The sequence below is a fragment of the Pelodiscus sinensis genome, chromosome 2 (assembly GCF_049634645.1).
Source record: "Pelodiscus sinensis isolate JC-2024 chromosome 2, ASM4963464v1, whole genome shotgun sequence".
NCBI classification, from domain to species: Eukaryota; Metazoa; Chordata; order Testudines; family Trionychidae; genus Pelodiscus; species Pelodiscus sinensis.
The window spans coordinates 189,402,227-189,426,060 of NC_134712.1; the positions used below are offsets into that span (position 1 = coordinate 189,402,227).

Consider the following 23,834-nt stretch of genomic DNA (forward strand, 5'->3'; position numbering starts at 1 on the left):
CAAACAAGCTCCTGCCTCAAGTAATATGAAACAAAGGGAAGTGATGTATACAAGCAGTGAAGAAAGCGACTCTCTCAATGTCTTTTGTAGATTACTTTGTGAGTGACAGAAGCATCAGGAGCAAATACCTCTTTTCATTTGCTCAGCCTGTTTGAGAAGAATAGCTATGCTTGCCAAGGAAGCTGCAGCTGTGCTCCAGCTCAGTTTAATCACTGTGTATGGCTGAGGGTTAATTAGCTGCCATTCTTACTGGTATTTGTTGTTCTAATAAAGATTTGCATAAATGTAAGACTCCTGGGTAACTGATACTTGATTTTTCCCTTCAAAGGGGGGGGGGGGGGAGCAGGAGGGGGAAGAGGAGAGTCACACATCCTAAGTGTTTATATTTGTGGGATATTCACTGTTGCCTTTCCATTTGACCTGATCTGTTTCTGCCTGTTTGATGAATGGTGAACAAAGAGTTCAAGGTTGCTTATCAATTTGAGCCCCCTGCTGGGTGTCTGCCTCTTAAATGAGACAGTATATGTTAGAAGAAGGGAGGACAAAATGGACTGAAAATTGCTCCAAGCTAATAGACAATATATATATATCACACACACACACACACACACACACACTCTCTCTCCCCCCCCCCCAAATGTGACAGGGCTATTCTCAAAATCATGTCCCTACCCACAGAAAAAAGGAGTCAATTTACAACATCTATTTCAAATTAGATTGCAGAGAATGTCTAATCGAACAGTTTGTTAATCATAAAATATCATTAAGAATGATACTTAGAATGAAATAAGCAAGAGAACTGTTTGGCTACATCTACACTGCACTGTAGTTTGAAATAAGATACGCAATTTGAGCTTATAAGTCACTATTCCGAAACATCCCTTACTCCTCAGGAATGAGGCTTACAGGGATGTCAGAGTAGTGAACCCAAAATAACTGGCTTGCTGTGAAGACGCGGGATAGCTATTTTGGGATACTTCTGTATCCCAAAACAGCGTTGCAGTATAGATGTAGCCTTTTAGTGCAGCCAGAAATAGAAATAAGTGTGCCATCACATCAGGCTGTACAATGAAAAATAAGAGTCTACAGAGTTTATAGAAGTCTTAGTTTCAAAAACATACCATTAAAACACAGAGTTCACATGTACATTAAGTACCAAGACTAGGAATAAAAAAACAATCCAAAAAAATGGAAACAAAAAGTTCAATATTACACATTTAGGAGATGTGAGCTCACAATGCAAAACATAGGAATACTATACATTCTTCAAAGTCAAGGTATGAAATCCACAAGACATAGTAAGCAAATCCCCAAAGATTGTTTAAAGGGATCCCCCTAATTAAAAAAAAATCAAACTTCAGTAGAAAATATTTGAGCAACTACAGTTAGAATAGCACCTATGATTACTATAATTGAAAGACATTTCAGGAAAGAAACACAGTTTTGAGTCTACTATGTGCACGTGACAGCATCTTTGTATAGTCACTCTTACTGTTCCTCCTGTATACTCATCCAATTTCTGATGTTATTTTTGAGGGTATTTCACACAAACATAGGAAAGGGATAAACATTAGTAAAAGAACAATTAAATTGTAAAACTATAAAAAATGGCAGAGGAGTTACGGGGCAGGTGAAGTACCAGAAATTACATTTCATTCACTATTTGAAACTGACTATATTTCAAGTTGATAGTGTCCATTTTTTTAGTACATTTCTAGCTCTTATGGTTTGGAAAAAACAAAACTTAAAAATATGAATCTTAAAGTCTTTAAACCAGGAGGCAAATAAAAAGACTCTAGAACGTATCATGTTAAAAGCCTCCTGGCGTGTAAGCCAATTTCATGATTTTTGGAAGCCTGACTCATTATTTTGGAATGTTTGGGATTTCAGTTGGACAGTCAGAATCATTTCTTAGTCCCTGGGAGCAAGACAAAGGGTGGAGCCATAGGCGTAGCAGTCAGTAGGAAGCAATAGGGTGGGAAGAATGTTTAACCATTATACCAGTTAAGAAGAGTGATTGCCTACTCTCCAAATTAATGCCTATTATTCTGTAAACTCTTTTGTTAGACTTCTATCAGAATTGGTGCCATGATACTCTTTTCAGAAAGCAATATTGTCAGTATGTCTAAATGAATCTTTCCATTTCAATGTTCAGTAATACTATCTGGCTGTAATATCCCACATTTCTCAAATAACATTTTCTGTTAACAATATATTACAAATTAAACCCGTTAGTATGATATAGCATATTTTTATTCTCACAACACTAAAAAAGCACCTGTCCTGACAATATGTTTTCTCTTTAAGTTAAAGTTATATCATGTACCATTTTTTTATTTAGCATTATAACAATCACATGCACTAAATTTTAAATCTACTTTTTATGTCTTTTATTTTACACAGCAGTATAACAGTGCACCAAGCAGATGCTAATAGGTGACAGAGAGCTAGATGTGAATGAATGCAAAAGTAAAACCAATGTTATTTTCTTACCAGGGTTGCAGTCTGTAAGAAGTGAGCAGATGGACAGAAGAACTTTAGAAATGGTTAATGCTGGACTCCAGTTGTCCTTTAAAATGTCAAGGCAGATCACTCCTTGGCTGTTAATATTACAGTGATAGATTCTTGTCCGAAATGTAACCTAGAAAAACAGTGCCAACAATTCCAGTATTATTATAAAGTACAGGCTGGACCTGATTGGGATTCTGCTGGAACAAGGGAGGTTCCCCGCCACTGACCCTACAGCTTGCCGCTGATCAACACTCCGACCTCAACCCCACTTCAGGCTGCTGAGGGGCTCCAGTCCCTTGCTACTCCAGGCTCCAGGCCCTACACTTCCCTGGGCTGTTGCAGGCTTCGTCCCTGACTCGCTGCTGCAGGCTGCCATAGCCTCTAGCTGCTGCCATGCTGCTGCGGGCTGCTAGGGATTCTGGCCTTGGACCCACTGCCAAGGGTTGCTGGGGCTCTCTGGTTCAGGAACATCCATGGTCCTGCCAGACTATAGAGTGCTGGTAGATACAAAATCTTATCCGTTAAAGAACATTCTGCTTTCCTGAGGCCAGTGAAACTTTACAGAACGATAATACTTTCCTATATTCAATGAAAAGTTTTGTAAGTTTTAACATATTTACTGTAGTACAAATTCTGTACCTCTATTTCTGTCTGGTAACAGAAGTGGTTTGGTGTCACTGTGCAAGATTAAGACATGGTCCTAGAGATACACTTTATGGAGTCTGCTGACCTCCCTTATCTCAATACAGGGCACTTTCTAACCACTGATCTGGTATCATCTCCACGAAGTGCCTCTCCAGCCAGTTCCACCTTTGAGAGGAGGAGGAGAAATGATTTCTCCCATATATCATACCATCTCTCTAGCATTTGGCCCAGCTGATTAGGCTGGGTGTTGGACAGCTCAATGACTGGTAGAAAAACCTAACATGAAAGGTCCTGGGGTTAGGTAGGCAAATTCTTTAGGAGAGGCTGACATAATAACCTTATTTGCATTTCCAAATTTAAAAGTACAAATGAACCAATGGAATTGCTTCTACATATTGTTTCCTTTGTTATTTATAATGTTTTGATGTTTGTACCTATTCTAGTTCACACCAAATGAACCTATACTAAACACACCAGAAGAGTAGCCTGCCTTTCCTTCTTTGGTACTGGAGTAATGTGTGTACCTGTTCTAGAGTGTGTCCTGAAAATACAAGCCTTTTATTTTCAAATAATTTCAGCTATAAAAGAAAGGTATGTAGTTATTGAATAGAAAGGGACTGTAAAAATGACATCTTGGCATTCCTTATTTATTTCCCATCAGCAAGTTGTTCCCCCATTAGATTTACTCAGATGAAAAGTCAAAACAAGATTTTTATAACCTGTTCAATGTGACAGCTAAAAATCAAGAGGTATCATTTCTGTGGAATCTCACCAGCACAATAACTTTCTGGAATCTAAATTAAGTTAAGAAATGGATTGATTATTCATGAGACAGTACTGACAGCAGTAAAAATTTGTTGACAGTGCTGAATCTACTCTTATTTTAGGCAATGACAAAATTTCTGTTGACTTCATTGGGCTCTAAATGAGGACATTTATCAGTAAATTAAGCTGATACTTAGACTGATACAAGTATGTCTAATAACATACTGCTATTTTAATCACACAAATATTCTTTCATCGGTTGAACACTTCCTTCAGTCCTTTACTTCACAGTCTTTCAAATGGCCTTAAGAGAAAAGAGTGACAAGGCATAACGTTCTCTTGGTAAAGCATTGAAGGCCATGAAAATACTTCTCTCTCATAACTACTTTTTCATAGAGATCTAGTATCTGGATCAGTGATTGCATTAATTAGTGAGTTATGTAAGAAATAAACTACATCAGGTTTAACTCTGCTTTTAAATACATTTATGCCTAAGGTTATTATGAACTCATAAGCTGATTGAGCAGTTTTCTAGTCTAACTCCACATATCTATGCTTTTCTGAAGTTGTGCTTTCAATGAATCTTTTTCAGGTTGACTTATATAAGAGCTTTCTTCTGATACCTTTATAACCATTTAAAAATATTTCTGCATCTTCAGCCCAGTAAATTACTCCAGTCAGAAAATCTATCTGGGAGGAAGGCACAGAGTCATTATGCTGGTTACAGGTCAGTTGAAAAACTCTCTCCCACGAGGATATTCACTGAAGGCTGGTTCTGTCCCCTTTATATCACAGAGTGGCATAAATAAGCCATAATTCAGGAGACAGTTGGAAATACTGTTTTCCTCCTCCCAATGATTCTGTGCTAACTCTATAGGGCTGCATCTACACTGCAGTGCTATTTCAGGATACTGGAAGTATCTCAAAATAGCTATTCCGCATCTTTTAAGCGTGCCCATTATTTCAAAATATATCATGCTTGCTAGTCTGATGTCCCTTTAAACCTGGTTTCACGAGGATTAAGGTACTTTTCAGAATAGTGCTCTGTTTTGAAATTTGGCACTTAATTTCGAAATAAGCTGTTTTAAAATTAACGTGAAATAAGCTACGCAATTTGTATAGCTCAAATTGCGTAGCTTATTTTGAGTAAGGTTGCTCCCATTGCAGTGAACTCGGGAAACTAACTGCAATTGAAAATTCCCAGAAAGTACAAATGAGACAGGAGCCTCTCACTCCCTCAGACACCGACTTCCACATATCTGATGCATTTGTCACAGACACAATCTGATGTTTTGCAGGGCTATCTCCATCTATTATGAAGAGAAAAGAAGCCAGTTGACAATGACATTACTCCAGAGGTACAGTATTACATTTTCTACAATATGGGCAGATTTTTACACTTGATACCATCTAAAAATATCATGTAAAGGATGCAGTCGAATGTTTCCATGTATTCCTTAACAAAAAAGCCTGCATCCACCCACTCCTACAGTTTAAACCTTCCAAATCTGGGATTCTCTTCTCCGGCAACATCCGTGGTCCAGCAAAGCCAAAGAACCCCAGGTGCGGGAGCCAGCTGAGAGGACACGGGGTCTGTGGAGTCCCGGCTGCACAAGCAGCAGCTGGGCAGGGGAACCCTGGGGCCAGGCAGTATCAGGGAGCCTCTGCCCCATCCAGGGAAACCCTCCCCCCCACGTTAGTGTGGTCACGAGGCCAGAGAGCCCTTGGCAGCAGGACTGGCGGCAGCTTGGCGGCCCTAGACAGGGAATCCCGGGAACCCTTCCTACTCCCCTGTGGCAGCCCTTACTGAAAAACCCCCGGCAGCAGCAAGGCCAGGCAGTAGCTGGGGAGTCCTGGCCCCAGCAGGGGAATCCCCGGTGGCCGCCCCAGCCAGGAAGTGCCAGGAAAACCCCAGCAGCAGCGGGGCTGGGCTACAACAGAGGTGGGGCCAGAGGTGGCTGGGTGGCCCAGAGCCAGGGAACCCAGAGGAACTCCTGGAGTTAGCGGGGCTGTCGGCAGTTGGGTGGTCCTGGCTGGGGAGCTCCTGGCAACTCCTGGCGGCAGCAGGGGAAGCAGGATGGAGAGAAGCAGCCCTGATAGCCCCCAGGAGAGGAGACAGCAGCGGGGCAGCCAGCAGGGAAGCACTGACCTCCCCTGGTCCAGCAAACTCCCTGGTTTGGTATGGCTCAGGTCCTGACCTGTATTAACATTCTGAGGTTTGTGGGTATATGCAAGATGAGTAGTTCCCATGTCCCCAATTCTTCAGTGATTATTCTGTTTAGGAGCACAACCATTGGTGCAAGGAGTTGAGGGACCTGAGAAAGGTCAAAATGAACTCTGCATTTTGTGAGTCTAATTCTGGAATGTAGGCAGGAGCAGCAGTTCTGGTTTTAACAAGGAATCCTGTGGCACCTTAAAGACTAACAGATGTCCTGGGCATGAGCTTTTCTGGGCAAAACCCCACTTCCTTGCATGCAACATGGATTTTGCCCACAAAAGCTTATGCCAAAATAAATGTGATAGTATTTAAGATGCTATAGGACTCCTTGTTGTTTCTGCAGATACAGGTTTACACAGCGGCCCCTCTGATACACTTCTGTCCGTCATAAAAGATAGAACCATAAAACAAGACCAGGACAAAGCTCTTTAGTCAGAAGAACTACTGCAGAACAGTCTAAATTTAAAATCCCTATGTTGCTGCAAGAAGCAATAACCTTTATGTTATTAGTATCCTTAAATTCCTTATAGAGGGCAACACAATTTAGTGTGAATTACGCCTAGGACTAAGGCTGCATTTCTAAGACAGGGTGATCCATCTCTGTTTTCTAGCTACAAAATTGTAGCATACATAATAAGAAGTAATTAGGAAGAACAACAGCTGAGATACTTATGGATTACCATGTACAATGCACACTAAATGACAGACCATATGATGCTAACTGTTAAAGCAGATTGTACCAATGTGCATCAACAAAAGGACTTATTTCATTTTTTGAAAAATTCCAAATAATCCAAATGTAATATGTAATGAATATCTATAGATTTCTTACTATAAATTTTAGAAATGTGCATCTATCTGTCTCTGAGTCTATTTGTTCAAGAACTCCTCCTAAACGGTAAGAGCTAGGACCACCAAATTTGGTGTGCAGCTTCCTCTTCTCCTAACTTAATGCAATGTCATGGTTTGGTTGTGCCAGGATAATAAGATGTGTGTGGAACTAGACTGTTTCTTATAAAATGGAAAGGAAGGGGTCTAGTAGGAAGGAGTTATGATGCAGAATAACCACAGGAGGCAGGAAGGTGCCAGAGATGGGGGCTGGGACAGCCATAACCCCATTGGGCTGCAGGGGTAGAGAAAGGGACAACTATCTATTATATATTTCAGAGAGTTTGTCTGTTTGTCCTCCAGCTGGGGAACTTGAGCTACTCCCCTGACTGTATCAACCAGAGCTGCAGCAACAATGGAGAGGTGCTTCTCACCTGACCTCAACTTGCTGTCATGAGAAAGGGCTGGGATTGTCCTCTCTACTTGAAGAAGCCTGCATACTGAACCCCTCGTCTCAGCCCCACACCAGAGCAATGATTTAAATGAATAAAAACAAAACTTATTTGAGTTAAGGACCTAAGCAACACTGGGTAAATCTTCAATACTGCATAAAGAGAACACAAGCCATCTGCATTAGAATAAGTATTACCATCCACCTATTTTATTTGAGCTACGCTACACATTTTATTTATCAGATATAAAGCTAATTAACTGTTCAGAAATGTGAGGCCAAAACCATTGTGGGGTTTTTGTAAGGCTTCTGTTTTTCCATTTTAACTGCCAAACACCAATGAAACTCTAAACAAACAAAAACAGAAAGCAAACACACAAGAAAGTAAAATCAGCATTCATTCAATAACCACCAATATTTAAGTGCTTGTTTACACAGTGGGTTAATTCAGACTCTGGGTGTGTGATTTGTAAATATATATTGCTCATTAACTGGCCCATGCCGGAGCACACTAAATAAGCTCTAGTGCACTTTAACACAGTGCTGTTTGAAAGAGGGTATATTACAAAGAGATTACTCATTGCAGTATATACTACAGTGGTGACTAATATACATGTATTACTCATTATATTATATACACAGATAAATCTGTGAAAACCCCCAGTTTTTAGACATCTACATAAAACTTAAATTGCTAAAAATACCTCCCCTGCCCAAATGAAATTAATAAATCATGAAAAACAGATGCCATAGGTTTTTGTAACAAAATGCACAGTGCTTAACATGGTTTGCTAGAAGAGACAATGATTCAGTGCAAAATATAAGTGTTCATATGTGTTACCTTTTAATAGTTTTCAGAACGAAACAATGTCTAATTATGATAGTGTTACAGTATATTCATAGTAATTATGAGGCTGGCCAGTTGCCCACTGCACCTCAGAAGAAAGGGCATTAGAGAGAAAAGAGAGATAATTTGAAGTAAACAGAGCAATGTTAAGCAAATATATACCATACAAATATTTTCAACTGTTACGCAGAGTTGATAGGTCTAAAGATGGATTCTAATGCTAATCCCTGATGTAACTACACTAAAGTTAAAGTAAAGATCTAAGCAACTGTGTAAAAAGCCCTTTGAAAATAATGGAGAGAGCAGGAGGAGAACAAAATAAATGGAACCATGTCCAGGTCACAGAGCTTCAGGATATAGAAAAATATTGAGTGATGCAGAGTCAAAAGCCTCCTTGGATAGAGACAGACAACATAAGTTTCTGTAAAATGACTTTATTTGTGACCTTACTTTATGCAATTACTTAATTTAAAAAATGCCGTGACAACCAAATAAAAGGTGAAAAACAAATTTGACAGGTGTATTGGTTGCTATTTAAGCATTTAAAAAAATGTTTTGGTGGACACAATTCTGATTAGTTATATCTTACAGACCATTCATGTCTGTCACAATAACTCTCAAATGTAACTTACCAGTCTTTCTTTCTTGGGGAGCAGTGGGCAATAATTGATCGGGAGCCACTTCAGAAATTTTTGAAGTGGCCCCGGGCTGCTCTGGAAGGGGCAGAACCTCGGGTAGAAGGGCCAGGGCCAGGACACTTCCATGCTTCTCCACCCACAGACCCTGATTGGTCTTTGGCCCCTCCCCCCCCACTCTCTAGGTATAAAGCCACCTAGCTGCACACAGTCTTTGACCCCTCCCCTCCCCCGAGAAAACCACCAGGGCATGATGGTCGGTGGAGCACACGAAGTCTTCTCCCACCCTGGCCCTGTCCTGCAAGGAGCATGCGGCACTTAGAAGCACCACACCCCTTGAAGGCGGGAAGAGACTTTGCGTGCTCGCCCCACCTCCAGGCCAATCAGAGCCCGGGGGGAGGGGAAGTGTGCAAAGTGTCCTTCCGCCCTCAGGGGCCGTGGTGGCAGGAGGAGACTTCTGTTCCCATGTCCTCATTGGCCTGGGAGTGGGGGGGGAGGGAGCGTGCAAAGTCTCTCTCTCCCTGCCCTTGCACATGCAGCGCTGAGTCAACCACCAGGGTTTACTCTAAGCACCGCATGCTCCTCGGACCTTGGCCCTGATTGGCCAGAGGGAGGGGATGTTGCAGGGCCTCTGTGGGCTTGATCAACCCACATGGAGTGCCAGATCCGACCCGTGGAGGTCCTTTTGCCAGCCCCTGTTCTTGGATATTGTCAAAATGCCCTTTCATTACAAGCTACAAAAACCTACCTTTTCGGGACGGAAATGTAGTCAAATATCACACTGCAATATGCTCTTTCCAGTACATTTAATTTTTTTTACAAAATGTACTGTTTTTATACAGTATGATTGAATTAATTGGTCTATAAAACTGCTGGGCAACCAATAAAGTTTATTGATGCCAATGAACTGCCAGACAGCCAATAAAGAGAAAGTTGGTTGGTGCTACCCAAACTTTGGAGGTATAGAATTTCCTTTAAGAAACTGGGTAGACTCAACTTACATTTTTGAGAGCTCCAAGCATTTTGTGTATGGTTGGGAAGAAGGGAAGACAGTGCTGGTGGTAGGAGTATCTAAGGTTGGTAATGGGAAAATGGCAAGAGATTATTTTGTATACGCACCATGAGTTTTGGGTGAGATCATTATGATCAAATATAAATAAACAAAAGGAAGCTTCTCGCTCAATTTGGCATGCTGAAAATACAGTGAGAAAGAATAATCATGATCCGACTCTGAATAATTAGAGTACCGGGATTAAGAAAACTCCAATGGTTCACAATGCTATTTTATATCAGATGTGATCTTTGCAGTACTGATCATATTTAATAGGGTCTTCTACTCTACTCTGTCTTGTTTCTGTGTGTGTCAAGAGTTCTCTTATCCTGTTTGGTGTTCTCTGTGATTCTGTTCCTTGGAGTGGCACTGAAGTTATTCCAATGAGGAGAAGGACTGACTGCATCTGGACGTAACCTTCACTGAAGTCAGTGTTGTGCATGACCATGCAGTTTCGATGTCAGGACGCAAACAGTTAAATGGATAGTGTTACAAAGGGTTTGAGAGGGAGGTAGCATTGACAGTTGTCTGGTTTTCAACTGGAGTGCTGACTGAGCCATTAAAAACTGCTTGGTGTGGCTGACAAGTTCCTGACCTGGCTCCATGTGGCTCCTGAAAATGGCGAAATGTCCCTGTGGCTCCTAGATGGAGGGACAAGTGGGAGGGCTCCACGTGCTGCTCCTGATCTGTGTGTCAGCTCCACATCTCCCATTGGTTGGGAACTGGGAGCAAATGGGTGCATTTGGGTGGTAACAGTTCACACTGTGAAGAGCCATTTAGTTGCACCTCTGCCTAGGGAGCTCCTTGAGGTAAGCACTTTCCTGATCCTGCTTCCCACACCCAAACCCACTGCCCCAGTCCTGAACTTCCTCCCACACCCAAAATCCCTCCCAGAGCCCACTTCCTGAACCCCCTCCTACATCCTAACCTCTTGCCCTAGCTCAGATCCCTCGCTGAGTTGAGTTGTGAATAAGGAAGCATATATTTTTGGTGTGTGTATTTCAGTTTCAAGATTAACTGAACTACACAAACACACAAAATACATGCTTATTCCCAACTCAGAGAGGCCTCTACTTTCCCTCTCCTATAATTCTGGAGTGTCACTGTAGACCCTTATTTAACTCTTGAAAATAGGCACTTGTCCCACTGGCGCTGAAATAGTAGCGCACAAACTGGGGAAGGTGGGCGAAGGCAGATGAAAAGCAGTGTCACTGTTTGGTGTCTTTTTCAAATTTCATGCTTCCAAGATAATATTATTTTGTGAAGTCTGGCATGATTTTTGAATGTTTGGTAATACTGTCATAGGCTTTGGTAATACTGAAGACTGCCGCTTTTATGCTTGCTTTTGCCCTCAGATGAGTGGCAGCTTGAAAAATTAGCTACTGTACTACAGATAAGAAAAATGTATCCTTAAAAGCCAATCATGTATAAAATAAATATGAAAAGAGAAGTAAAAGCCCTGGACAAAAGGAACTCAAGTCTCATATATCAGACTGAAAAAGGAGCATACAGCTTATATCAAAGGAGAGAGATTCTATCGTAGATAATGATATTTTGTGAATACAGATTAGCATTACATGACCATCATGTATGAAACATGAAAGAAATACTCAATATTGCTATTGAGACAAGATATTGTAGAAACTGTATGTGATATTTACAAAGGAACAAGACTTTCCCATCACTCTAAATTGATTTAATGCAACTATATTTTCAAAATCTGAGAACATTTTTCAATCAATAGACATGTGAGATTTACAAGGGAAAATGGACTTTTCTGTTATTCTGGTTCTGATTATAAAGTGAGTTGGCATCACAAAAGCTTTTAAGTCCTGTGTATCATCTTTCAGTCAGTTGAGATTAAAGTCCTCAGAAGGATTAATGGTAGAATTGATAGAATTTTATATATCACTCAAATTCTAAAATAAAAGTAGCAGACGTACTAGAATAATGATACATATATCCACATCGTAATAACTAAGAATAAATGGAGTTGACACAATAGTAGATTGAAAACAGTCAGCTGTCTGAGCAGAAATTATGAATAAAGTTTACTCTTGATGAAAATGCAGACATCGTGTAGTCACAATTCCTAGAGGCAAAGTTTCTTCTTGAAAATATTCTTGTCTCTGCAAACAGCTATGTGGGAGAACATGACATGGTCTACTGATTTCTAAAAACTCTGTTCTGGAGGGACAGAATGCAAGATAAAGAAATTAACACCCTTCAGCTGACAATTGAGAGAGTATAACATGTTTGGTATTTGTCACAATGGCTGAACTTCAGAAAGTTCCCATTTTTCAATAGTATGCACAGTTAGAAAATGTACCTTTTTTAAAAATATGCAACAAAGTTACAAATATGGTTAGAATGAGTTAGAATTCTCCAGGCCTGCTGATGAGGGAGGCGGAAAGGGCAATTGCCCTAGGGCCTGGTGATTATAAAAGGCCAAGGGCTCCTAGCCACTGCCACTGCTACAGTGGTGGCAGTGGCGCTCAGAGCCCCAGGCCCTTCAAATTTCTGCTGGAGCTCTGTGCTTGTAGGGCTGCCTGGAGAGGTGGGGGCACTGCGCAGTGCTCTCCAGGCAAGAGAGGGGTTATGGGTGCCACCCCTTCTGACTGAAGTGCCATCTATTCCAGGAGTATGGAATGGCCCCCCTCACCTTGCCTAGGAGCCTGGTGAGGCTGTCGGGCCCCCCCCCAGAATTCTCCCAGGATGACTAAAAGGAGCAAGATTCCTAGGTATATATGCTTCTACTTTCCAATACTGTAGAGGAAATAGAGCCAGATATCTTTAGGAGACAGAGATTTCTGGAAATCTTTAAGTATGAAAGGAAAATATTTAAGAACCAAGAATCTCAAAGGTATTTCTAAAATACCTTAGAGAGGTCATTAAGGACCCAGAAGAAATGGAGGAATGTTTCCCTGCCATGACATTTAGACATAGAATCTTAAAATACTAGAACTGGAAGGGACCTCAAGAGGTCATCTAATCTGGTCCCCTGCCTTCATGGCAGCACCAAGCACCATCTAGACTAGTGGTTTCCACACTTTTCAGCATCACGCTCCCTTTTTGATTTTTGAGAAACCCTCATGTCCCCCCCTCCCCCCACTCCAAATAGCAGCAAAACTTGTTGTTCAAAAAAAAAGGGAACTGACCGGGTCCGAAAAACAAAAATAGCAGCAAAACTTGGGGGGAAGCAGGGAAGCCGGGTTGCCTCATATCCCCCCTCGGAATTTCTTCACCCTCCCTCCCAGTTTGGTAATCCATGATCTAGATCATCCCTGATAGGTGTCTGTCTAACTTGCTCTTAAATATCTCCAGTGTTGGAGATTCCACAGCCTCCCTAGGCAATTTATTCCAGTGTTTGACACTTTTATTATTTTTTTAAAGTGGCCTTTCAGTTCAGGCCAGCAATCCTTCTATTCAGCCATTCACTGCAGGACAAGGAGGGTATTTCATCTTTGGGTTGGAGTGAATCCTAGCTTGGCAGAATTTGTGTCTCACTAGAATCTGGCTTTTGCAGAAGGAGAGAACACATGAATGTGCCCTGCTTCACTTGGTCTGTTCCACTCTTTACCACAGCTTGGCACTGCATGAAACCGAGATGATGCTTTAAAAAAAAAAAAAAAATACACAACTGAAAAAAAAAAAAAACCCCCAGGATTTTGCAGGCTGCTTGATTTCTTGCTGACTCAGACCCTTGTTGCTAAGCCAATGTTCAAAGTGCCATACAAACTTGCAGACCACAGAAACTCGAACATTTTAATTCATTTGAGTTTTCTAGAAAAGCAAAGCTAATTTGTCAGGTCTCACAGGAGCTGTTACATAAATCTCAGTATCTGATGATACAGATAAACTGTGAACAACCGTGAATAGTGGATTGGTGATAGGCTGGGTTGATCCTGCTTCATTTCTGATCGGGCTGCTTTAGAAAGTTTTTCTTGAACAGGGAAAAAAAATCTCTGAGCCCTCTGCAGGTAAGTGGGGAACAATGTCATTCACTTAAAAGGAAAGAAGGACTTACAGGGTGAGGGACTTTTTGCTTGGAAAATTTTGAATCCAGTTTAAATGAACGAGACAAAGTTAAAATCAATTGAAAAGAACTAAGTTCAAAGGGAGAGAAAAGAATATCATGAAGAGCAAATCAAGCAGCATTCAATGATACATCACAATTTATTTTTCTTTATATTTATTGAAAATAAGTTATTAATATTGATTTATGACTAATGTGCTGTTAGGTTCATGCCTACCTTTCAGAGAAACACTGATAGGAGCAGACAAGTAGAATAATTCATGACTGGATATGCAGGATGGAAAATACTGACCTAGGGAGAAGGATTGGTTTGTGTAGACTGATGGGAATCTGGTGGACTAGTGTAATACTGTTTAGGACTATGATCTTTTGGAATATAGCTGGGCACAAAAGGGGATTGGTCTTGAAGTTCTACAGAGAACATTCTTGTTTCTCAAAGTCTAATTTTTGATTCAGTTTAAATGAGTCTCCTGTCTTTCTCTTGTCTTGTCTTCTCAAGCTCAAGTTATTAAATGCACAAAGATGGGGATGAAGCATCAATGGGACTTTCAGAGCAGCAGACACAAAAAAGCTGAGAAGATTTTAAAAATGAATGAGAGACATAAGGATAACTGCTGGTGTAAGTCGGAGAATGGTCCCGCTATTGTGGGGAACTTTCTTGAGTTCTATACCACCCCGATGAAATGGACCAACGAAAGGATCTGAGTCTCCGCTTTATTCCATGGCTTCCCCGATCCTGAGGGCTCCCGCTCCACTCTCCTGAGTAGCAAAGTCCTCAAAACCCCAACAAGGCTGGGCCCTTGGGCTTAATCCCTGACCTTGCAGTCACTCGGGGCAGGAGCTAGAGTGTCCCCACTCCGGGGTGCTCTCGTCACACTGCATGCTTTCTTGATCCAGTGATCGTTACATAAAGTTCAAAGCAAATACAATTTATTAAACATCAACTGATTAGAGAGAAGAGAATAAGAAAAAAATGAGAAAGGTTAAATGAGAACACGCAGTCCTGCTCTGTAGCACGGGGACATCACAAACAGCAATCTGGAGAGTGTAAGGACAGTTCACAGTCTCTTCCTTATAGGCCCCTTAGAGGCGCTGGATGTGCTGCAGAGGGGCTGCAGGCTGGACACGCTTGCTCTGGCAGTGACCACACAGCCTCAAGCTCTAGGTGGCCAGACCCCTCTCCCAGTCTGGTCTGCTGGGCCTCTTGGCTGGTGATATCTCCCTGCCCAGAGCCTCTCCCCACACTTTGCTGGTCCCAGCTGCTCACCACACCCAGCTGCAGGCTTTGCCAGTCTCCAGCTCCTTGCGTTGCTTCTGTCCCTTTTGGCTCTCTGAGCACTGCCAGTCTGCTGCTCAACACAGGATCTGCGCTCCTTGGACTGTGTGTACCTGGCTCTGTTGCTGCAAAACTGCTCCTCAGCACAGCTTGCACTGCTTGGGCTGTGTGTGCCTGACTCTCTTGCGGCAGGACTGCCACTTAGCACAGCTTGCACTCCTTGGGCTGTGTGTGCCCGGCTCTGTTGCTGCAGGAATACCTCTCCACACAGCTTGTTCCTCTTAGCTGTGTCTCAGTTCTCTCTCCTTGCTCAGAGAGACCCAGAAAAATCCCAGCTCACAGGGAGGATGGGGCTTGTCCAACCTGTCAATCAGGCCCAGCTGGAGTGTTGGCTGCTTTCCATTGTCTCTGGGGTCTGTCAGTCTCAGGGCCCTGATTTCTCATGGACCCTTCCCCTTTTGATACTGGGAGCTGGCCAACCAAAAACTCCCAGAGTTTTAGTAAGGGGCTAACAGTCCTCTCACACTAGGGATGACAATAAAGGAAGAGATGGTTTAAAATGAGGGAGGATTTGGAGACAGAAAAGTTACCAACCCTCTTCCTCCCAACACACACATTGTGTGGCTAAAAGATTGTTTTTTTTTATTTGATAAGGAAATGAGCAAGAAAACTGGAAAAGGAGGAAGGAATTTGAAAGTACAGAAAAGAGGCAGGAAAACTGTTCAACGACATGGAAAAAATACATTTTAAATGTTATTACCAGTCTCAAAAATATACAAGCCAAATTCCTCCTTGTTTTGCTTTGCACAGCTTTGTACTTATAAATATGTTTTCATATTTGATAAGTGTGAAGTTTTCTAAAGCAGTCCTTGTAAGTCTCAGTAGGAATGTATGAATTCTACAATAACAACAAATGAGTATCAGGCAGTTTTAATTCTGCACCTTTGTGGAAGTCACCTGCTTAGTATTGCTAAATGAATGCATTTACCTCCCACCCCCCCATATAAATAAAGGCACCCGTCCCCTTCAAATCTTGATATGGCTTCTAATAATGAGGAGTTTTTTTCAGAACAATTAGTAAGTTTTAGATTGTTTTATTTGCTTTCTAGTTTTGAACCTTTAGACTTTATATTTTTAACCTTTCTTCACAACCATGAGGACTAAAATGAATTTTAAACAATAAATAAAGCTGAGATTCTCATATTCACATGACTCCACAAGCTGGGGCTTTAAGCAAAGCACTAAATATCACAAGACATAAGATAAAACTGAGAGATGGTAATTCTCCCCACTTATATACAAAGAACTGTACTGTACCATAATGCTTTCCATGACATACAGTGTCTCATCGACAGATTTTTTTAGGATATACAAATCAAGTTTAGGAGGACAGATTTAAACAACACACTGACTGCAGCAGTTATCTTGTGACAAGTAGTCACCTTCCCACACTCCTTTTCTCAAAGGACTTCCCAAAGGATTTTATACATGAGTCAGTGTCTAACAGTAGGGAGAATGTGCACACTGAAAACATGAACAATGTTAGAGTCCTCAGAGCACGTTTGGAGATAGAGATTATCTACAACAGTGGATGAAAGCAGTTAGAATAAAGTCACAGAGTGATACTGGTCCTCTGTACGTACACCCCACTTTTTTTTTCTTATAGATAACAATTGAGCCTGTTGTATTTGCTGGCCTTGTAACAGTATAATACAGTAACATCAATTCTTTCATCCTTTATCACAATATGCTTTTATATGATTTATATGCACAAATGACTTATAATGATAACTGGAAGCAAGAATAAAGGAACACAAAAGGCTTGTTAGAAGGCAGGATAAGAACTTCTCTATTTCATTAATAAGATACACAAAATTGCATTACTCGTTTTACAAAATAATACAGTCACCAAAATATAATTGAGTATAGTCTGAAAAAATCATTATCTCAGGGTGAGAAATCAAATTGGACCTTTACTGTCTATTCAAAAAAGGATTCATTTAATGTATTGCCTCAAAAGTGAAGCACAGTTTCAACAGAAAGAAGAACAAGCTCTTCCTTTCTTAAATCTAGCTCTTTAGATAGCTGTACCCCTCTGCCCCCAAAGTATTGTGGTCTGGATTCCCTTATGACTTCACATTTCTGACAGAGTTTAATACTACACTTAGCACCTGCATGTGAATATCCTTTTTTGGGTTTGTTCTTGTTTTGTTTTGTTTTTTTTTGGTTGGGGGACTGACTTCTCTTAACATGGCTATAATTTTCCAATTTATGAGCTTAAAGTTAGGTATTTCAGTCCATATTTAAGAAAGAACGGTTACTTACCTCGTAACTGTTGTTCTTTGAGATGTGTTACTCATGTCCATTCTAATTAGGGTGTGTGCGCGCAGCGTGCACGCACTGTCAGAGATTTTTCCCTCAGCAGTAACTGTGGGGCCAGCAGGGAGCCCCCTGGAGTGGTGCCGGTATACCTGCAGATATATACCCGGGCTGGCCCTCTGCCCACTCAGTTCCTTCTAAAAGGCTAAAGCCCTCCTGACATCCAAGGTGTGCAGAGCCTGTTCTTTCCCTGACACATGAGGCTTGGGGTAAAACACTGGTAAGAATTTGTCTTGAGACACATGGAAAGACAACACCGCCTTAGGCAAAAAGGCGGGATGGGGATGGAGTCTGACTTCATCCTTGAAGAAAATCATACGGGGGGATCCGAGGTGAGCACTCTGAGTTAGGACACCCACCTGGCGGATGTGATTGCTACCAGGAGGGATACCTTGTAGGACAGGAACAGGAGGGAACACTTTGCCAGGGGTTCAAACGGAGCCCCCATAAGCTTAAAAAGGACCAGGTTAAGGTCCCACTGAGGAATGGGCTGTCGTACGTGTGGGTAAAGTCTATCCCTTGAGGAATCTGTTTACCATGGGATTCGCAAAAAGTCTTTCCCCTATCTCCGGGATGGAAGGTGGAAATGGCCGCCAAATGGACCTTAATGGAGGAAGAGGAGAGTCCCTGAAGCCTAAGATCCAATAGGTAGTCCTGTGGGAAGCCCAGATGTAGAACTGCTTCCACTTGGCCAGGTATGTAGCCCTAGTGGAAGGTTTCCTACTACCTAACAGAACTTCCTGGACCTGAGCCGAACACTGGAACTCGGCCACTGTCAGCCACGGAGCTTCTACGCTGTCAGGTGCTGCGAGTGCAGGTCCGGGTGACGGAGTTTGCCGGAGTCCTGGGAGATCAAGTCTGGGAGCAGCGGGAGAGTTATGGGTCTCTTGTATGACAGGTTGAGAAGGGTTAAATCAAAGTGGTGGAGGTTGGCTCAGAGGGGCTCCGCTTCCCTATGGTCTCGGAGAGGCCTGGCCAGGAGGTAGCGACTGTCCTGGGGTGGGGGATCTGACCGGGGGGGGGGGCGCTGATGGAGGGGCTAGAGGACCCAAGATGACTGAGCACAGTCTGGAAGGATCTGTGCCCTGACTCTGGTGATAGGCCTATGGGGTCCAGAACGGCCACTGGCCCAGAGGCTGTGGGGGCCACGTTTGGTGCAGCATCGGCACCAAGACTCGTTGTGCCCACTGTTGATGGTGGTGGGACGTGGAGCTGCGGTGCCATGAGCGTGACCAGTGCCAAGAGCGGGATCTGGAGCCCCTTGACAACCAGGTTCACTCTGCCTCTGAGTTGGTAGAGTATTCAGAAACCGACCAGGGTGGGGCCATTGTGGGTTCTGACGAAATTGCTGGTGCCAGGGCATGTCTGGCAATCGATTTAGGTTTGCCACGGTGCTGGGAAGGAGGTGATGGCATGGCCAGGCTCGGGGCCTGTGCAGAGGTAGGTGCCATTGAGCTGGGTGCAGTGGATGGTGCTGCACAGTGGTACTGTGCCGGTGCCGGGCCCGGTGCCATATCTTGTGCGGCATCCGGGGCCGGGATGGCTCTGAAGGTGGTGCCGCAGTTGGTACTGAGAGCGGTGCCGAGGGTGCGGGCTGTGCCGGATGGTGTTTCCTGGCATCTGGCACCGCTTCCTCGCACGTCCTTGATGATGGAGGCCGGTGCTGGCTGTTCCCATGGTCTCTGGTAGGGGTCGGTGTTCAAGGGGACCAGGGGGCCGACTCAATCAGGACCCTGGTTGCCTCGAAGGCCTCCAGAGTTGAGGGTTCTGGAAAGTCCTCAGGAGGGCTGGATTCCCTATGTGGGGATAAACGTCCACCCGACCGAGATGGCCTGGGTTCAGCTCTTGATGGTGCCATGTGCCCCACTGAAGGGTGCACGGAGGGCACGTGCGTCGGAGGGGATCTACCTGTTGGGCCTCCTCTTCTTCTGCGGCACCAGGGACTGTGACCAGTGCTGAGGCCTGTGAGGCACCAGTGAGGTGCGGGGTGCGTTGAAGCGTCCTGCACCAATGCCGGTGCGCTCTGGGAGACCAGTGACGGGTCCGACGCCGGTGCCGGTCTTCTGGCTGCCTCGATAAGGATAATCTTGAGGTGTGATTCTCTCGCACGCTTCGTGCAGGGCTTAAAAGCTTTGCAAATTTTGCAGGTCTCTGAAAGGTGGGCCTCTCCCAGGTACTTTAGGCAGGACGAATGCAGATCACTGCAGGGCATAGGCCGGTGACACTTTTTGTAGGGCTTGAAACCCTTGCAGTCCGGGCATGCCCCACCACGGGCACACAGCATGCCGCAGCAGCAAATGAACAACAGAAGCAACAGTCTCTAACTCAATTTACAACTACTTAACGGTGATTAACTGATAACAGGCAACAAAGAACTACTTAAGCAATGATTGCTTTAGCAGGAGCTGAGGGTTGTTCCAAAGACCATCACAGCGGTAAGAAGGAACTGAGTGGGTGGATGGCCAGCCACTCCAGGGGGCTTCCTGCTGGCCGGATGGGAGGTACTGCTGAGGGAAAAAAATCTCCAATGACGCGTGCATACTGCATGCACACACCCTGACTGGAGTGCACATGAGCAATCCCTTGAAAAAGAACCGAAGTTAGGGATTCTGTGGTGCATGCCTTGTTCTGTGGGATGAAGAGACCGTGGCATAATTTAGGCAGCCCTGGGTGGAGGGAAAGGCTGTCTAAGGCTTGTCTATATGCAAAACCTACACCAGCACATCTATATAGGTTGGGGGTGTGAAAAAAACATGCTCCCTAGACGCACAGTTAAGCTGATAAAACCCTCAAACATAGATGCAATTATGCGGACAGAACAATGGACATGCTGCATCTACATATAGGGCGGGGGTTTCCTTTATGCCTATGCCTATGCCTAAGTTACAGCAGCCTTCCTTAAAGGCCACAGCATTGCCTGGAATCTCTTGCCAGGAGCCACTACTGGGATACGTAATGGCTCTCCTGGGCGGCAGCATGACCATTATGTTCTACAGTGCCTATGCTTGGAGAATCCTGTCAGAGCCGGGTAGGGAGCATTTAATAGTCCTTGCCCTGCACTGTCTCTTTTACGTAGTATAAAGGAGGCAGAGTAGGTTGAAGTTCTCAGCCCAGCTTTTCAGAGGGCTTGAGCAACCAAAGCTTCAACTGCTCTAAACAGGGGGGATATGGATCCTCATCACTTTTTAAATCCCACTCTCCAATTTAGGTGCCTAAATGTGAATTGGAATTTTTTGGCTGAAATAGTGGTCAGTGGGATACATGAACCCAGCTATAACATTCCTGTGATTGAGTTCAATGTTTAGCAGGGACTGTGGGTATCACAGGCGGGGGATGGTATTGCTTTCCCAAACTGCCAGCCTGGCCCCACCCAGACTCTGCCCCCAGAACACATGCTGTAGACATACTGGGGACAGAGCCTTGCTGCCCCAAGAGTTTGCCCTTCCTGTATTCTGGAGCCGAGGAGGCTGGGACCGTGCATCACCTGCCTTCCACATGCTCTGGGGCCAGGGAGACTGGGGTTGCATGCTCTCCTCTCTCCCCTTGGTGCTAGGGGGAAGGGGTGTCCTGGGTAAAAGGGGCGGGGTTGCCTCCCCCAACCCTACCTTCATCCACCACCCATGATCTTTAGGCATTCTGGGATACTCTACTACTAGGGGTGATCTACTTTGTCGCTTCAGGCATCTGACAAAGGAAGCTGCAACTCACAAAAGCTTATACCCTAATAAATTTGTTAGTCTTTAAGGTGCCACCAACCTTCTTGTTTTTGCTGAAACAGACTAACATGGGTACCTCTGAAATGAGTGGCATATGAAGACTGGGCATACTACATACCTCAGGGTCTTCTCAAATCCCTCCAAACTCCCTCAGAAGCTTCCTGTGTGTCACGCTCTCAGCCCCCTCTATTTCAGGGACTCTTTGCAATCTTCTCTTCTGCTATGTGTATCTCTTCTTCCCTCCTTACCATAGCCCTCTCCCATTCTCTTCCTGCATGGCAGGGGCTCTTTTGGCCCTCCCTGCAACTGCATATCAGGGGTTGTGTGTGGTACCCTTTCCCCCATGCCCAACTTCCCTCTGCAAGCCAGGGTCTCTGTATGCCTTCCATAACTCCCTTTGAATGTCCCATATCTCCTCTGCCAGGGTTCTGTGTACCTCCCCATTCTCTCCCACCAGTCCTATTCTCCTTTCTTTTTCAGGCCAGGTCTACACTACAAGTTTTGCTGACAAAGCTATGACAGAATTCCCCCCTGCAGATACAGTTTATACTGGCAAAAGAGTTCTTTTTCCTGTGTAGCTTATGTCATTTGGGAAAGTGGCAAAATGATAGCACAAAAGTTCTTCTTTTGTCTGTAGGTGCTATGCCTCCATCATGAGGGCCTTTCCCCATGCAGCCATGCCATCAAAGCATTTGCAACACAGATTAACTTGCACAGTGTTAACTGTTTAAAACTGTATTGGGAAGGTGAATAGAGGAAAAATGAAGGTTAACGTTAGGCTGGAATGTGCTCATGGCTAACTGATCTTGGATGAAAAGACAATTACAGAGACAGTGGAAGCTGCTAGCTCTCCTGTTGCAAAAGCTTATTAAAAAGGAATATTATAGACACTTACATTTATTTATTCATTCATTGGGTAGTACTATTTTATTTTTAAAATTCTTTTACTAACCTTAGGTGGTTTAAAAGGATAGTCTGGTGAAAAGGTAATGTCAAGGAAGAAAACTCCCCCTTCATACACAGAACCTGGGGGCCCAAGTATAGTTGACCTCCATTCATAAATGTTGTCGCCTTTGGGTCCGGCACTAAAACAAAAGCAAAAATATGGCATAATGAGTAACCACATAAAATTGTAAATATAGTACATCAGTTATATTTATTATAATATTTTTGGCAATCACACCGGAAACAAAAACGATATACTGCATTCATGTATCTCTTCCCCAGTAATGCAAGTCATAGTCTTCTTCACGCAAAGTGATAATCAGACACATAAAAGTAGTATAATCACTGTATTAATAAATTATTCAAATAATTATAGGAAGATTAGCTTCCAGACTGCATCTAAACTATTCTTAGGTGAGGCAGCATTTACAATGCAAGGAGCCAGGGACTACTTGTCTATCAGTCATTTAATATTCAACTACTTCCTTATCTGCCTCATCAGTCGGTGGCATTACAGTAACACACATGATTTTGTAGGACAGAGTGTATTAAAATCTTGGCACCACACAAATGACCTTGTAGTCATTATTAATAAATCATTATTTGAAATCACTCCAGTGACTAATACAGAAAGGCTGTTATACTCTACAATTATTACAATGTATTGAAAAGATTATAAAAAAAGAATTACTAGCAGGTTAAATAGTAGCAATATGTTCATATAAACTGCATTGAAACTGCAAAAGTACTAACATATAGATGGAAATGGAAAAAACACATCCTGTGTTCAATCACCATCTAGGAAGGCACAATTTTGGGAAACAACTTCCATATAAATCAAAGTTAGCCTCTCTGCAAACAACAAAAGCTCAGCCTCAGAACCATGCATTTTGTTCAGCATGGACTTACACGTGCAGGATTTTAGCTGGAGTGAGCACAATCCTAACTTTTATTTTCCCTGTGGATATGTTAATTACTTTATTTCTTTAATCGTTATTTCAGTAAATATTGATACTGTCAGATCTAATTGATTGCCAAGCTAGGTTCTACTTACAAGAAATGTTTTGTATTTGAAGAACCTAAAGAATACACATAGGTTTGTGGCCCATCTATAAACAACAACAAATATCACTTCTAATTAGGATCAATGCGAGCACCTACCATTTGTTTACAGGAAAGGAGGGTTAGTGGATTTTTCAAAATAAGTGTGTGTGTCAGTATTTTTTAAGTTATTTCTTATGAAACAATTTTTGTTATGACTGCAATGAAGAATTCCAGAGCATTCAGGGTTTATGAAATAGCTGTATGTCTAGAACAGATGAAAGCTCCTGGCTATGCTCCATGCCTCACAATGCACCGAAGGCGTACAGTTATTACTCAACATCATGTCATGTTCGCTGCCCAACTATTCATTTTGTTCACTGAAAGTTAATAAAACCTCTTCCATCTGAAATTCTTTTGGCTCCTTTCATTAAAACTGAATGTGTGATTCCCTACATACAACTGGGTGACTTACTACTGTGCAATATAC

At 43.0% G+C, this 23,834-nt stretch overlaps 1 protein-coding gene and 1 long non-coding RNA gene across 3 annotated transcripts in view; one reads left to right on the plus strand and one right to left on the minus strand.

Moving 5' to 3' along the window:
* The window catches only part of LOC112547627 (uncharacterized), a 132,227-nt gene extending 124,270 nt beyond the window's left edge, over nucleotides 1-7,957 (plus strand). Inside the window, exons 7-10 of the long non-coding RNA XR_003091389.2 lie at nucleotides 3,600-3,747; nucleotides 4,514-4,648; nucleotides 5,220-5,279; nucleotides 7,331-7,957. This is a non-coding gene — a long non-coding RNA (uncharacterized LOC112547627). The remainder of the gene's footprint in view (nucleotides 1-3,599; nucleotides 3,748-4,513; nucleotides 4,649-5,219; nucleotides 5,280-7,330) is intronic.
* LOC102450669 (ubiquitin-conjugating enzyme E2 E2) overlaps nucleotides 1-23,834 on the minus strand; it is a 299,468-nt gene that overhangs the window by 30,098 nt on the left and 245,536 nt on the right. For both annotated transcript variants that reach the window (XM_075922064.1, XM_075922063.1), the window contains 2 exons: nucleotides 22,311-22,443; nucleotides 2,494-2,641 (listed from right to left, as the gene is read on the minus strand). In XM_075922064.1, coding sequence (XP_075778179.1) covers nucleotides 2,494-2,641; nucleotides 22,311-22,443 — 281 coding nt within the window. The remainder of the gene's footprint in view (nucleotides 1-2,493; nucleotides 2,642-22,310; nucleotides 22,444-23,834) is intronic.